General features: G+C 35.6%; 1 protein-coding gene across 6 annotated transcripts in view; it reads right to left on the bottom strand.

Annotated features, from left to right (window-relative positions):
- The window catches only part of STXBP5L (syntaxin binding protein 5-like), a 335,496-nt gene that overhangs the window by 114,131 nt on the left and 206,143 nt on the right, over nucleotides 1-15,222 (bottom strand). For all 6 annotated transcript variants that reach the window (XM_010845396.1, XM_010845399.1, XM_010845394.1 and 3 more), the window contains exons 16-18: nucleotides 13,560-13,777; nucleotides 11,643-11,812; nucleotides 10,830-10,955 (exon numbers count right to left, since the gene is read on the bottom strand). In XM_010845396.1, the coding sequence (XP_010843698.1) occupies nucleotides 10,830-10,955; nucleotides 11,643-11,812; nucleotides 13,560-13,777 (514 nt within the window). The remainder of the gene's footprint in view (nucleotides 1-10,829; nucleotides 10,956-11,642; nucleotides 11,813-13,559; nucleotides 13,778-15,222) is intronic.

The raw sequence follows: 15,222 nt of genomic DNA, 5'->3' as shown, positions 1-15,222 counted from the left end.
AACACAGATAAATCACAAAAACATTATGCTAAGTGGAAGAAAACAAAATAATTTATGCTTCTATTTATATAAAATTATAATATATTTAAAAATATGGTGACAGAAAGCAAATCAGTGGTTTTACAGGGCCAAGTAGTGACAGGTAATAAAAGGGCACAAGGGAACTTTTGAGGTGATGAATAGTGTTTATAAAACTAGTCTGTTGGTGTTTACATTACTTACACTGTCATGTATATTTGTCAAAACTCATATTGCATACTTGGTAAAATTTTTTTTCATAAATGTTAATACCTCCATACAGTTTTTAATATTAATAAATATTTAATTAAATTACTACCAAAATAGACCTGTGTGCTTCCTGACCCAGCGGCCAGTTGATCCACATTTCGAGGGCATCATCTCCAACCTAGTGTCACAGTCCTAGCCCTGAACTGGTGAGGCCAGAAAATGCAGCCAAACCAGAGTGAGAACTCTTAACTCACCAGCCTGAACTCGAGGAAGCCATAGGCCATTGCTATGAACGATGCAACAATGACTATCCTTTATGATTTAGTTTCACTCAAATAGAGTATATTTAGGCGATAAATTTCTAGAAATAAAATTACTCACTTATGTGAAAAACACTGTATATTTTACTCTTTAATTCAAGCATAACACACATAAATTGAACACTTAGTTATCACAAAGTGAACCTCATGTAATTATCACTACATCAAGAAATAGAATATTACCAGCAGTTGACTTGTGCTTCTCCTGATTATTACTTCTATCTCCCCAAATCTGACTTCTTATACCGAAAGTAAGTTTTACTTGTTGATAAGTGTTTCACTTTTTTCTAATATTATAGTTACATGTAAATGAAGTTCATTTTCATTGCTAGAGAAATTTAATACAATTTATTCAGTCTACTCCAGTCATTTGTAGTTTGGGGATATTATAATACTGCCATCACAAATAATGCTACTGTCTTATTTATTTTTAATTGAAAGAAAATTGCTTTACAGTATTGCATTTGTTTCTACCAAAAGTCAACATGAATCAGCCATAGGTTCACCCATGTCCCCTCACACTTGAACATCCCTCTCACCCCTCTCCCTATCTCACCCCTCTAGGTTGTTATTGAGCCCCAGTTTGAGTTCCCTGAGTCATACAGCAAATTTCCACCGGCTCTCTATTTTATTTACAGTAATGTATGTTCCCATGTTGCTCTCTCTATACCTCTCCTTCCCACCACCAGCTGTGACCATACGTCTGTTCTCAGTCTGTCTCCACTGCTGCCCTGCAAATAGGTTCATCAGTACCATCTTCCTAGATCCATATATATGTTTTAGTATACAATTGTTTTTCTCTTTCTGACTTTCTTCACTCTGTATAATAGGCTCTAGGTTCACCCACCTCACTAGGACTGACCCAAATGTGTTCCTTTTTATGGCTGAGTAACATTCCATTGCCTTGGAACTGAATAGAGATCATTTTGTCATTTTTGAGACTTTACCCAAGAACTGAATTTCGATACTTTTGTTGATTATGAGGGCCACTCCATTTCTTCTAAGGGATTCTTGCCCACAGTAGTAGATATAATGGTCATCTGAGTTAAATTTGCCCATTCCAGTCCATTTTAAATCACTGATTCCTAAAATGTTGATGTTCACTCTTGCATCTCCTATTTTACCACTTCCAATTTACCTTGATTCATGGACCTAACATTCCAGGTTCCTATGCAATATTATTCTTTACAGCATTGGACTTTATTTCCATCACCAGTCATATCAACAACTGGGCACTGTTTTTCCTTTGGCTCTATCTCTTCATTCTTTCCGGAGTTACTTCTCCACTCATCTCCAGCAGCATATGGGGCACCTACCAACCTGGGGAGTTCATCTTTCAGTGTCTTATCTTTTTGCCTTTTCATACTGTTTATGGGGTTTTTAAGGCAAGAATACTGAAGTTGTTTGCCATTCCCTTCTCCAGGGTACCACATTTTGTCAGACCTCTCCACCAGAATGATCTCTGTTCCTTTCCAAGCCAAATCATTCATTAACACAGTAATCCAAGTCTATGCCTCAACCAGTAATGCTGAAGAAGCTGAAATTGAGTGGTTCTATGAACCTTTCTAGGTCTAGTTCTAGACCTTCTGGATCTAACACCCCAAAAAGATGTCCTTTTCATTACAGGGGACTGGAATGCAAAAGTAGGAAGTCAAGAAATACCTGGAGTAACACACAAGTTTGACCCTGGAGTCCAAAATGAAGTAGGGCAAAGGCTAACAGAGTTTTGTCAAGAGAATCCACTGGTCATAGCAAACACCCTCTTCCAACAACACAAAAGAAGACTCTACACAAGGACATCACCAGATGGTCAACACCAAAATCAGATGGATTATATTCTTTGCAACCAAAGATGGAGAAGCTCTATACAGTCAGCAAAAACAAGATCAAGAGCTGACTGTGCTCAGATCATGAATTCCTTATTGCAAAATTCAGACTTAAACCGAAGAAAGTAGGAAAAACCACTAGACCATTTTGACCTAATCAAATCCCTTACAATTATTCAGTGGAAGTGACAAATAAATTTAAGGGATTAGATCTGATAGACAGAGTCCCTGAACTGTGGACAGAGGTTCATGACATTGTAGAGAAGGCAGTGATCAAGACCATCCCCAAGAAAAAGAAATACAAAAAGGCAAAATGGTTGTCTGAGGAGCCTTGACAAATGGCTGAGAAAAGAAGAAAAGATAAAGGCAAAGGAGAAAAGAAAGATATACCCATTTGAATGCATAGTTCCAAAGAACAGCAAGGAGAGATAAGAAAGCCCTCCTCAGTGATCAATGAAAAGAAATAGAGGAAAACAATAGAATGGGAAAGACTACAGATCTCTTGATGGGCACAATATATGACAGAAATAGTATGCAGAAGATATTAAAAGAGGTGGTAAGAATACAAAGAAGACTGTATAAAAGAGATCTTCATGACCCAGATAATCACGAATGTGTGATCATTCCCACACACCTAGAGCCAGACATTCTGGAATGTGAAGTAAGGTGGGCCTTAGGAAGCATCACTACGAAAAAAGCTAGTGGAGGTGATGGAATTCCAGTTGAGCTATTTCAAATTCTAAAAGATAATGCTGTGAAACTGCTGCACTCAATATGTCAGCAAATTTGGAAAACTCAGCAGTGGCCACAGGACTGGAAAAGATCAGTTTTCATTCCAATCCCAAAAAAAGGAAATGCAAAAGAATGCTCAGACTACCGCACAATTGCACTCATCTCACACGCTAGCAAAGTAATGTTCAAAATTCTCCAAGCCAGGCTTCAACAGTATATGAACCGTGAACTTCCAGATGTTCAAGCTGGTTTTAGAAAAGGCAGAGGAACCAGAGATCAAATTGCCATCTACTGGATCACTGAAAAAGCAAGAGAGTTCTAGAAAAACATCTATTTCTGCTTTGCTGACTATGCCAAAGCCTTTGACTGTGTGGATCACAATAAACTGTGGAAAATTCTGAAAGTGATGGGAATACCAGACCACCTGACCTGCCTCTTGAGAAACCTATATGCAGGTCAGGAAGCAACAGTTAGAACTGGACATGGAACAACAGACTGGTTCCAAATAGGAAAAGGAGTATATCAAGGCTGTATATTGTCACCCTGCTTATTTAACTTATACGCAGAGTACATCATGAGAAACGCTGTGCTGAAGGAAGCACAAGCTGGAATCAAGATTGCTGGGAGAAACATCAATAACTTCAGATATGCAGATGACACCACCCTTATGGCAGAAAGTGAGGAGGAACTAAAGAGCCTCTTGATGAAAGTGAAAGAGGAGAGTGAAAAAGTTGGCTTAAAGCTCAGCATTCAGAAAACTAAAATCATGGCATCTGGTCCCTTCACTTCATGGTAAATAGATGGGGAAACAGTGTCAGACTTTATTGTTTTGGGCTCCAAAATCACTGCAGATGGTGATTGCAGCCATGAAATTAAAAGACACTTGCTCCTTGGAAGGAAAGTTATGACCAACCTAGACAGCGTATTAAAAAGCAGAGACATTACTTTGCCCACAAAGGTCTGTCTCATCAAGGCTATGGTTTTTCCAGTGTCATGTATGGATGTGAGAGTTGGACTACAAAGGAAGCTGAGTGCCAAAGAATTGATGCTTTTGAACTGTGGTGTTGGAGAAGACTCTTGAGAGTCCCTTGGACTGCAAGGAGATCCAACCAATCAATCCTAAAGGAGATCAGTCCTGAGTTCATTGGAGGGACTAATGTTGAAGCTGAAACTCCAATACTTTGGCCACCTGATGCGGAGAGCTGACTCATTTGAAAAGACCCTGATGCTGGGAAAGATTGAGGGCAGGAGGAGAAGGGGACGACAGAGGATGAGATGGTTGGACGGCATCACCAACACAATGGACATGGGTTTAGGTGGACTCCGGGAGTTGGTGATGGACAGGGATGTCTGGCATACTGTGGTTCATGCCATCGCAAAGAGTCAGACGCGATTGAGCGACTGAACTGAACTGATGAGACTGGATGCCATGCCATATCATGCATGATATGGACTTATAATTTTTACTTAATGCACTTTTCAAGTTTTTATTTTGTAAGTTTTAACATTTTTAAGTTCAAGTATAGTTACTTTACAATATTGTATTAGTTTCAGCATGGTGATTTGGGTTTTTGTAGATTATATTCCATCATAGGTTATTATAAGATACTGTATATAATTCCAAGTGGTATACAGCAAGAACCTTGATGCTTATCTATTTTATGTATAGTAGTTGGGTTTGTTAATCCCATTCTCCTAATTTGATCCTCCCTCTTCCTGGTACCCTTTGGCAACCATACACTTGCTTTCTATTGTTATGAGTCTTTTTTGTATATAGATTCATTTGTATTTTTTTTTAGATTCCAGAACATTAAGGGTATCATATATATTTGTCTTTCTCTAACTTATTTCACTAAGCATAATATTCTCTAGGCTCATCCATACTGCTGCAAATGGCAATATTTCATTCTTTTTTATGGCTGAGTAATATCCCATGGTATATCTGTACCACATCTTCTCAAGTCAGTCCTCTACTGACAGGCATTTGAGTGGCTTCCATGTGTTGGCTATTGTAAACAGTGCTGCTATCAACACTGGTGTGCAAGTATCTTTACAAAGTAGAGTTTTCACTGTTTCTGCATACATCCTCAGGAGTGGAGTTACTGGGTCATGTGGTAGTTCTACTTTTAGTTTTCTAAGAAACATCCATACAACACTCAATAGCAACAGCACCAATTTACATTCTCACCAATAGTGTAAAAGGATTCTCTTTTCTCCACATCTCCTCCAACATCAGTGTGGATTTTTTTTTTATGAAAGGCATTCTGACTAGGATGAGGTGCTACCTCATTGTGGTTTTGATTTGCATTTCTCTAAAGATCAACGGCACCCCACTCCAGTACTCTTGCCTGGAAAATCCCATGGATGGAGGAGCCTGGTAGGTAGGCTGCAGTCCATGGGGTCGCTAAGAATCAGACACGACTAAGCGACTTCACTTTCACGCATTGGAGAAGGAAATGGCAACCCACTCCAGTGTTCTTGCCTGGAGAATCCCAGGGATGGGGGAGCCTGTTGGGCTGCCGTCTATGGGGTCGCACAGAGTCAGACACGACTGAAGTGACTTAGCAGCAGCAGCAGCAAAGATCAACAGTGTTGAGCATCTTTTCATATGCCTGTTAGCTATCTGTATGTCTTCTTTGGAAAAATATCTTTTTAGATCTTCCCATCTTTATAAATTGGATTCTTTGTTTGTTTGTTTTTTTAGTTTATGAGTTGTTTGTACATTTTGGATATTAACCCTTTGTCAGAGGCATAGTATGCAAATATTTTCTCCCATTATATAGGGTGTCTTTCATTATTTTGATGGTTCTCTTTCCTATGCAAAAGTTTTTACATTTGCTTTGATTGCTTTTGCCCTGGGAAACTAAACAAAGAAAACATTGCTACAATTTATGTCAAAGAAAGTTTTGCCTATGTTCACTTCTAGGAATTTAATGGTGTCATAAACTAACATTTAGGTATTTTAAACTTGTTAAGTTTATTTTTGTATGTGGTGTGAAGGAATGTTCTATTTCATTGTTTTACATGTAGCTGTTCAGCTTTCCCAACACCGCTTGCTGAAGAAACTGTCTTTTCTCTTGTATATTCTTGCCTCCTTTGTCATAGATTGAGTGTGAAGTCACTCAGTTGTGTCCAACTCTTTGTGACCCCATGGACTTAGCCCACTGGGCTCCTCTGTCCATGGAATTTTTTAGGCAAGAGTACTGGAGTGGGTTGCCACCTCCTTCTCCAGGGGATCTTCCCGACCCAGGGATTGAACCTGGGTCTCCTGCATTGTAGGCAGATGCTTTACCATCTGAGCCACCATGGAAGCCCTGTCATAGATTAATTGACCACAAATGCAAGGGTTTATTTCTGAGCTCTCTATTGTGTTCCATTGTTCTATATGTCTGTTTTTGAGTTAATACCACACTGAGTTGATCACGGTAGCTTTATAGTATAGTATAGAAACCAGAAGCATTATGCTTTGATTTTTTTCCCCCCCTCAGGAGTGCTTTGGCAATTATGGATCTCTTCTGGTTCCATATAAATCTTAGGATTATTTATCTTAGTTCTTTGAAGAATATCATTGATATTTTAGTAGGGATTGCATTAAATCTGTAGACTGTTCTGGGCAGTATGACCGTTTTAAAAATAATTCTTCCAATCCAAGAGCATAGAGTATCTTTCTGTTTTTCTGAATCATCTTCAATTTTCTCTCTCAATGTTTTATACTTTCAGCATCTAGGTATTTCACCTCTTCGGTTATGTTTAGTCCTTAGGTATTTTATTTTTTAATGCAATTTTAAATGGGAATTTTTTCTTTTACTTTCTCTGATATTTCATTATTAGTGTATACAAATGCAACAAATTTCTGTATATTAATCTTGTATCCTATGACCCTGCTGAATACATTTGTTCTAATAGTTTGGGGCTGTATATTTTACATAGAGTATCGTATCAGTGCAAATAGTGGCAGTTTTAACTCTCCCCTTTCAATCTGGATATCTTTTCTTTCTCATCTGATTGCCGTGGCTAGGACTTCCAATCCTACATTGAATAGAAATGGTGAGAGTGGGTAACCTTGTCTTCTCCCTGAATTTAATGGGAAGGCTTTTAGCTTTTCACCATTAAGTATTATGCTGGCTATGGGTTTGTCATAAATGGGCTTTATGTCATTGACATATATTCCCTCTATACCACTTTGAGAGTTTTTATCATAGATGAATATTGAATTTTGTCAAATGCTTTTTCTGTATAGAGATGATCATGTGGGTTTTGTCTTTCCTTTTGTTAATGTGGTATATAGTACAGATTGAGTTGTGTATATTGAACCATCCTATGACTCTGGAATGAATTCAGCGTGATCATGGTGCTTGATCCTTTTTATGTATTGCTGGATTTGGTATGCTGACAGTTTGTCGAGGATTTTTGCACCTATAGTCATCAAAAAGATTGGCCTATGACTTTTTGTTTCGTAGTGTTTTTGGCTGGTTTTGGTATTGGGGTGATGGTGGCTTCATAGAATGAATTTGGGAGCATTCCTTCCTCTTCAGTTTTTTTAGAACAGTTTCAGAAGGACAGAAACAAGTTCTTCTTTGTAATTTTGCTAGAATTCCCTATTAAAGCCATCCCGTCCTGAACTTCTTCTGCAGGGAGTTGTTTTTATTATTATAACTACAGATTCTACTTCACTTCTGGTGCTCAGTCTGTTCAAATTATGTATCTTCTTGATTTAGTTTTGGCAGCCAGTCTCCTTGCAGCCAAGATGGCTTGTTTCCTTTATGTAGGGCTGGGATTTCCAGTCTGTGGCTTGACCTGCTCACTCCGCAAGGGATGTGTCTATGCATGCAGACCTTTTCATCCTTTCAGATCCCAAGGTGGAGGTCCCAACCCTTTGACTTTTTTCCACCCTACATAGTTATATGGAAATCTTTCTTGCACCTTTGTTGTATAGGACTACTTTGGTCAGTCTCCAGTTCCATGAGACTTGTTCCACATGTAGGTAAATTTTTGAGTTGTTTGCGGGGGTGAGGTGAGCTCTAACCCTTCTACTCTGCCATCTTGATCCAGTCCCTTTTCAAGTTTTGACGTCATTATGTTGGCCGCATAAGATGAGATGTATGCCACTTTTTCTTTCACAAGTTCTCAGAAAGAAAATAAATACTGTTGTTACTTATTTCTTAAAACTTTGGTGGAATTTACATGGATGCCTGAAGTGTTTTGGCAGTTGAGAGTGTTCACGAGGCAGATGTCCAAGCTTTCTCAAAGCCTACAAGTATAGGCTCTTTAGAGGCTTTGGAGTGACTGTCACCCCCATCCCCAGTTACTGAACAAGGGAAACATGCTCTCTGACTTATTTATTCTAACAGCTTTCAGCAATTTGCCTGAACCTAGCAATATACCTTCATAGCTCTTAATTTTGGCATCCCCTTGCTTTGCAGGTCAATCTCTCAAATAGGGAACCCTGAAAATGGTTTGAGCTCAGCCATCTTCCGTAGTAACCATGTGGGTTAGAGGATGAGCATATATTCTGGCCATATCAAACAATTAGCATTATAGCTGTCCCACACTACCTTCCTTTCCTCCCCTCATCCCTGGGCTGTTCCTGCCAGCTTTCCTATCAAAGGATTTTTCAGTCAAGAGCAAACTCCCAATATCTATATTCACATACATCTTTTACACACACCCCTAAACCTCTAAGAACACAAAATTGTTTTCAGGTCATTGCCCTTTCAGCTGGCTTCAAGTTCTCTTGGAGCTCATGAGACTTAATTTAGGGGCAGACTGGGTATATAGAAACAGCGCTATATATATGCACGTGTGCTAAGTCATTTCAATTGTGTCTGACTCTTTGAGACCCTATGGACTGTAGCCTGTCAGGCTCCTCTGTCCATGGGATTCTTCAGGCAAGAATACCGGAGTGGGTTGCCATGCTCTTCTCCAGGGGATCTTCCCAACCCAGAAATTGAACCTGTGTATCTTTTGTCTTCTTCATTGTCAGGAGGGTTCTTTACCACTAGCACCACTTGGGAAGCCCAATGCATGTGTGTGTATATAGGTATATAAATGTATTAATTTGAAAAAAGATGATTCCAAATTAGAAGGGAAAGATGAAATATTCAGTAAGTGGTATTGGCATAACTCCTAGTCATCAGGTAAGAAATAAAGTGTAATTCCTATTTCATGTCTCATACCAAAATAAACTCTGGATAAAGACTTAAATATATTAAAGCAAAAAATATATAAGACAGTATACTTCATGATCTTGAAGTGAGAAATGCTTTTTTAAGTATGACACAAAACGCAGAGCCAGAAAAGAAAAAAAGAAAAAAAAACAGAATTACTTAAATATTTTTTGAATTTTTGCTTGAAATAAAAATCCTAATCAAAATCATAAACAAAACCAAGGAAAAATATCTGTAGGTTTCATCACAGAGAAAGCTAACTTCCTTACTACGTAAACATTTTTCACAAATCTACAAAAAAAAAATGATAAATCTGCAAAAAAAATGGACAAAGAATATACACAGAAATGTCACTAGAGAAAAAAAGATGTTTGGTTTCATTTAAGATACAAGGAAAGTGCTTATATTATAATAATAAACTTCCTTTTACTTAACAAAATGACATTTGGTTATACACTGCTGTTAGAAAGGTAGGGAATCAGGTATCCTCAAACACTGCTGATGGGAACGGAATTTGGTACAATGTTTATGCAGGGTACAAACTAGGAATAAGAATTAGTTAGAACTAAATTAGTGCTTAAATGGTATACAATCCAACTGTCAAAGACAGGATGTCTGATTGGATTATCCTGTCTGAGCTTTCTATACTATCTATAGCTTAGTCAGTCAGAGAAATCAATAATACTTTCTGGAGGATGAAAACATCATTTAGAACCTCAAATTATCTCTATAATAGTTGTGTGTGTTACACACACAAACACACACATATATAGTGGTATAGAATGTTCAATAAAACAAAACCAAAAGACAAACCTAAGTTATATGATGACAGTATAATGTGACCCAAACCCAAGACAAATGATAAGCTAGTTGTCAAGCACATTTTTTTTAAATTGGAGGATAATTGCTTCACCATGTTGTATTGGCTTCTGCCATACAACAACTTGAATCAGCCATAAGTATACATATGTCTCCTCCCCCTTGAACCTCCTCCCACTCTCTAACCCCATCCCACCCCTCTACATTATTACAGAGCACCCGCTGTCACACATATTTAAAGTAACTATATTCAACATGTTCAAGGAAATAGAAGAGTGATAAGAAGATAACAGAAAACTTTAAAAAGAACCAAGTGGAAGATCTAGAGCTAAAAAAGAACTGAAATTCAACTCCATGGGTGAATCTACCATTAGATTAGATACCACTGAAGAACTGGTGAACTTTTAAAGAGAAGTCAGAAGAAAGTATCCAAAATGAAACACAAAGAGTGAAAGGATAGAAAACACAAAACAAATAAAAATGTATGAATGTGATAATATCTTAACAGCCTCCCAACACTAAAAGTGGAGAGAGATACTAGTGCAAGTTTGACATCAAGAAAGAACATTTAACCACAATTTATGTTTAAATTACTATTTTCTTATACAATTTTCAACCTAATAAAAATCCAAGCAAGGGTTTCTTTCCACTTTTAGGACTTAAGTATTTTAAAAGAAACATTTAATGTATCAAACATATTAGATAAATTATATAAATTAGAATGTTTAACTACTTACATTCCATACGCCGAGCTCACAGCAAGGCTAGTAATCTGCTGTGGAGGTTCACCATCCACCCACACCAACTGAATAACAAGTTCTGCTTGATATCCTGGAGGCATCTGCACTGGTCGTGTCTTAACACTAGAAAAACAGAAAAAATAATTGCATCATATATAGTTCAAATACATATGCTCATGCTTATTTTCAGAATTCATAACAATAATCTTCCTACAGAAATATACCATACCAGGCACTGAGGACATTATGCAGGTAAACAATATCTTCTAGCTTTCTCAAAATACGCCAAGCCACTTGTGATTTCTTAACCTTTCCTTGAAGTAGCTTTTCAGTCAGTCAGATCTAGAACTTCACTGGACTTCATGAGTTCCTTTTCTCTTTTGATAGTAGTATTTTAAATTATTTTTATTATTTAATTATTTTTCTTACACAATATTTGTTACATATGGGTAAGTTATAATGCATGACAATAAGAACTATGACCATTAATCTACAACCCAACTTGAGTTCAACATATTCAAAACCTGAATTCCTGTTCTTGCTCTCTAAATTTGCTCCACCTGTAGCCTTCTCTATCAAAGCTGTGTTTTCTTTAGGGTCCTTCAGGGAAGGAAATGTATTAATTATTAATGAAGAATAAAAATACTGGGCTCTTTTCATAGATAGTCCTTAAAAAGACCAAGGTACCTCTTGGTGAACTGTAGACCACTTGACAACCACTTAATAAAAGAGGATATTTCATTTGGCAAGTTTCAAAGAATTACACAATTAACATGTAAAGTTATTTTAAAATTTGGCAGCAACTCTTACTTGAGGCATGGGATACTGTCCTTTGTTACTCCTTCACTAGCCACAGTGTTAGTGCTCCCAGAAAGACTCCTTGAAGGAAGCTGGGATGAAAGATCTGGAAATGGAGGACTTGTTTCTGGTTCTGGGGTAATAATATCTTCAATATCATACTGCAGTCGTACCTCTAATGACTTAAAAAAAGAAAAATCAAGTTTTGATTTAGTCTAGGTTGTCATAATAATAATAATGATGATCATATTAAAATATCTGGCATTTTTTGGTAATTATTATTTGTTCAGATTAACTAGTTCAATTTCAATAGTAGAGATACCCTAAACTGAATTAAATAGTAAATTACATAAAATATTCAATGGCATTCACAAAAAATGTAAAATGTGTTTAATTCTTTAGAATTATAAGAAAAATACCGGTGGAGATATATTTTCTATATAATAAATATTCCTTAAGATAAAGTATAAATTACAATTCCACATATGATAAAATAAAAGGAGAAATTGGTCTGGTTAGTCCAATGAAAGAAACTAAATTGGATGTGAATGTGTATTTACATACACACAACACCCTTAAAAATTGTTATTTGTACAAAACTTTTTAGCTTTAAAAAATTCATTCAATCTTGACTTTGAATGAATTCAGTATAATTTTCCAAAATAAACTGCATATTTTATTAGTTTAGTTCTTATATAATTTCATTAGCTTGGTCAGAATTGCTTAATGAGAAAAATATAATTTAAATTGGAATAAAAAGGTAATCCAAAACCCTTTCTTTAAAGCTAAGAATGTTTAAAAATTTTGACTACATTCAGTGCTTCAAAAAAATCAATTTTATAACACAAACATTGTCTTTCATTGTAAAAATAAGCATTTTTGACATTGAAAACAATTGCTTACAAAAAATAAAATTATGGAGTACTGAATACAGCAATATTATCCAAATTATTTTCATAATTATCTTAACACTTAAATCCTCTGGTGGCAATAACAATTATCAAGTGCGTACTACACTTAGATACTCTGTTAATGACTACATAATATCACAAAACCCTATGAAAATGGCATTACAATTTCTAGTTTATCACTACTTTCTATTTTTCTATTTTATTTATATAGGAAATTATATGAGTGATGAAGCTGAGTCTTTACCCAGACTACACTACTGACTAATGGGGTCTTGTGACTGTTTAGTCACACAGGTATTCACTGGTAAAGCCAGAATTAAAAGCTAGGCTTATCTGACTCCAATGTCTGGGATTTAACTACTATACTCTAAGAGCCATGTTTAATTTTATTCCCTAAGGTAAAAGCAGTTATATTTAGGCCTTTAATAAAAAATCTTTATTTTCTGATAAAATGGAGTGGGTAGAAAAGACCCATTATACACAGGTGCCTTTATTTAGATTTAACCTATCCCTTAAGAGCATCATTATTTTGAATAATTAAACTATTTCATTATGTTTAAAAATTAATATGAGGTAAAGCAGCCCCATAATTATTTCCACCCTATAAAAAATGTTGCTATTTAAAAGATCAAAGTAATCTTACTGCAGTTGATAGTCATTTATGGCAGTTAATTGACAAAAAGGACAACCTAAAAAATTTAACAAAGATATAGAATAAAACTTGCATTAATTTGACATTTATACATAAAATAAATCAATGACTGTCTATATAAAACCTATAGGCATAGTCTATCCTATTTAATAATACTAAATTTTGATAGCCAATTTTGTCATTTTAAACCAAATTATTTTTTAACATAGTAAGTAACAAAAACAATTACAAATTCTATGAATTGGATAACTGACCAAATACTGTACTCTTGATGGCTTAAAACCATACCAAGCACTAGTCAGAATCTATGATAATTGTTTTCTTTTAATAACTTGAAGTGTAAAAGTTAATTTTTAAATGACTTACCACTATTTCTGTTGTAATTTCATGTCTGCTGAATTTATAAATTATGACATATGCAGAGACTCCTGATACACAGAATATTCTGCTTTCTGGACACCAGTAGATCATCTGAATGGCATATGGGTCTTCCTCTACAATCTCACATGTTTGTTTTCCTTCTCCTACCTTCTGTTTTTCAAACACTTTTGAAGTTTTTAGCTTGTATAGCATCTGCAGAGTTACTATAAGATATTGAATCATAGTTATCTTCTAATTTGCACTTAATTCTTTCATTTGTTGAAGCCTTTTCAATATATCTGTTACATCACAAAAATTAAAATCCAAGTAAACAAAATTAACTACATTTTAACGAGGAATTATTCAGTTATGCTCTCATATCAGTACTGTTTAGCTGGAGAAAGACTATAGGGAAAAAAATAAACATTTACTGAACATATATTGTATACCAAAGAGCATGTAGGACTTTATGTGCATTGTCTCATGTGTTCCTCAGAAAAGTCCCGTGAAGTATTTCTATCTTGTTTGTTGATAAAATACTTGAGCTCAGGAAGTTTATAATGAAACTACTGAATCTACTTCTTTCCCAAGATTGAGAAGTCCTTTCTTAAAAAAATTTTAATTGAAGTATAATTGCTTTGCAGAATTTTGTTCTTTTCTATCAAACCTTAACATGAATCAGCCATTGGTATACATATATCCCCTCCCTTTTGAACTTCCCTCCCATCTCTCTCCCCATCCCACCCCTCTAGGTTGATACAGAGCCCCTGGTTGAGTTTCCTGAGCCATACGCAAACTCCCCTTGGCTATCTATTTTACATATGGTAATGTAAGTTTCCTTGTTACTCTTTCCATACTTCTTTTTATCACTGTTTTCCCTTTTGATTGTTGGATGATGCTACTCAAGAGTTTACTCCTCTCAACAAATTTTTAGACGTTCCTTCAGATGTGAAATACGTGTAATTTACCAGTTAGCAATATTGAGAATGATCTAGATTATTTTAGAAAGGTCATTTCTGAGTGGCTCTGTGTTAGGAAACAGTCAGTTATAATTTCTAAAAAGTCTGGTCTGTGAATTGTTTTCAGGAATATTTATTTGGAGGAATATATCTCCATTTTAGAACTGGATGATAGATCCACAATATTAAGATCTCTGATCTTAAAAAGGATTCTTGAGAAAATTTCTAAAAATCTGGGAGTTCCTGCCAAAAGTGCACAATCTGAAACAATCATGAGAAACATTAATCAGATTCAAAATGAAAGAGATTATACAAAAGAACTGGCCTGAACTAAAAATGCCAATCATGAAATACTTAGTAACCATGCCAGACTAAAGAAAACTCTAGACTACTAAAATCCAACAAATAATCTGAGATTTTCTTTTTTTTTTTAGTCTTTTAGATTCCTTTTATTTATTTTTTTAATTATTTTTTTTAAATTTTATTTTATTTTTAAACTTTATATAATTAGTTTTGCAATTTTCTTTTACTAAATGAGATATTGTTGGAACAATTAGCTAAACTGAGTAAGATCTGGAAGTTAGATAATAGTATTATATTAATATTAAACTCCTGATTTTGATAACTATAATTTCATTTCATAAAACAGTGCCCTTGTTTGTAAGAAATACACACTGAAGTATTTAGGGGAGCATGTACTGTTAAGAAGA

Source organism: Bison bison, unplaced genomic scaffold, assembly GCF_000754665.1.
Source record: "Bison bison bison isolate TAMUID 2011002044 unplaced genomic scaffold, Bison_UMD1.0 scf7180017864215, whole genome shotgun sequence".
Classification (NCBI taxonomy): Eukaryota; Metazoa; Chordata; class Mammalia; order Artiodactyla; family Bovidae; genus Bison; species Bison bison.
Note: the sequence above shows the minus strand (reverse complement) of the source record. Positions and strands in the feature narration are given on the sequence as shown.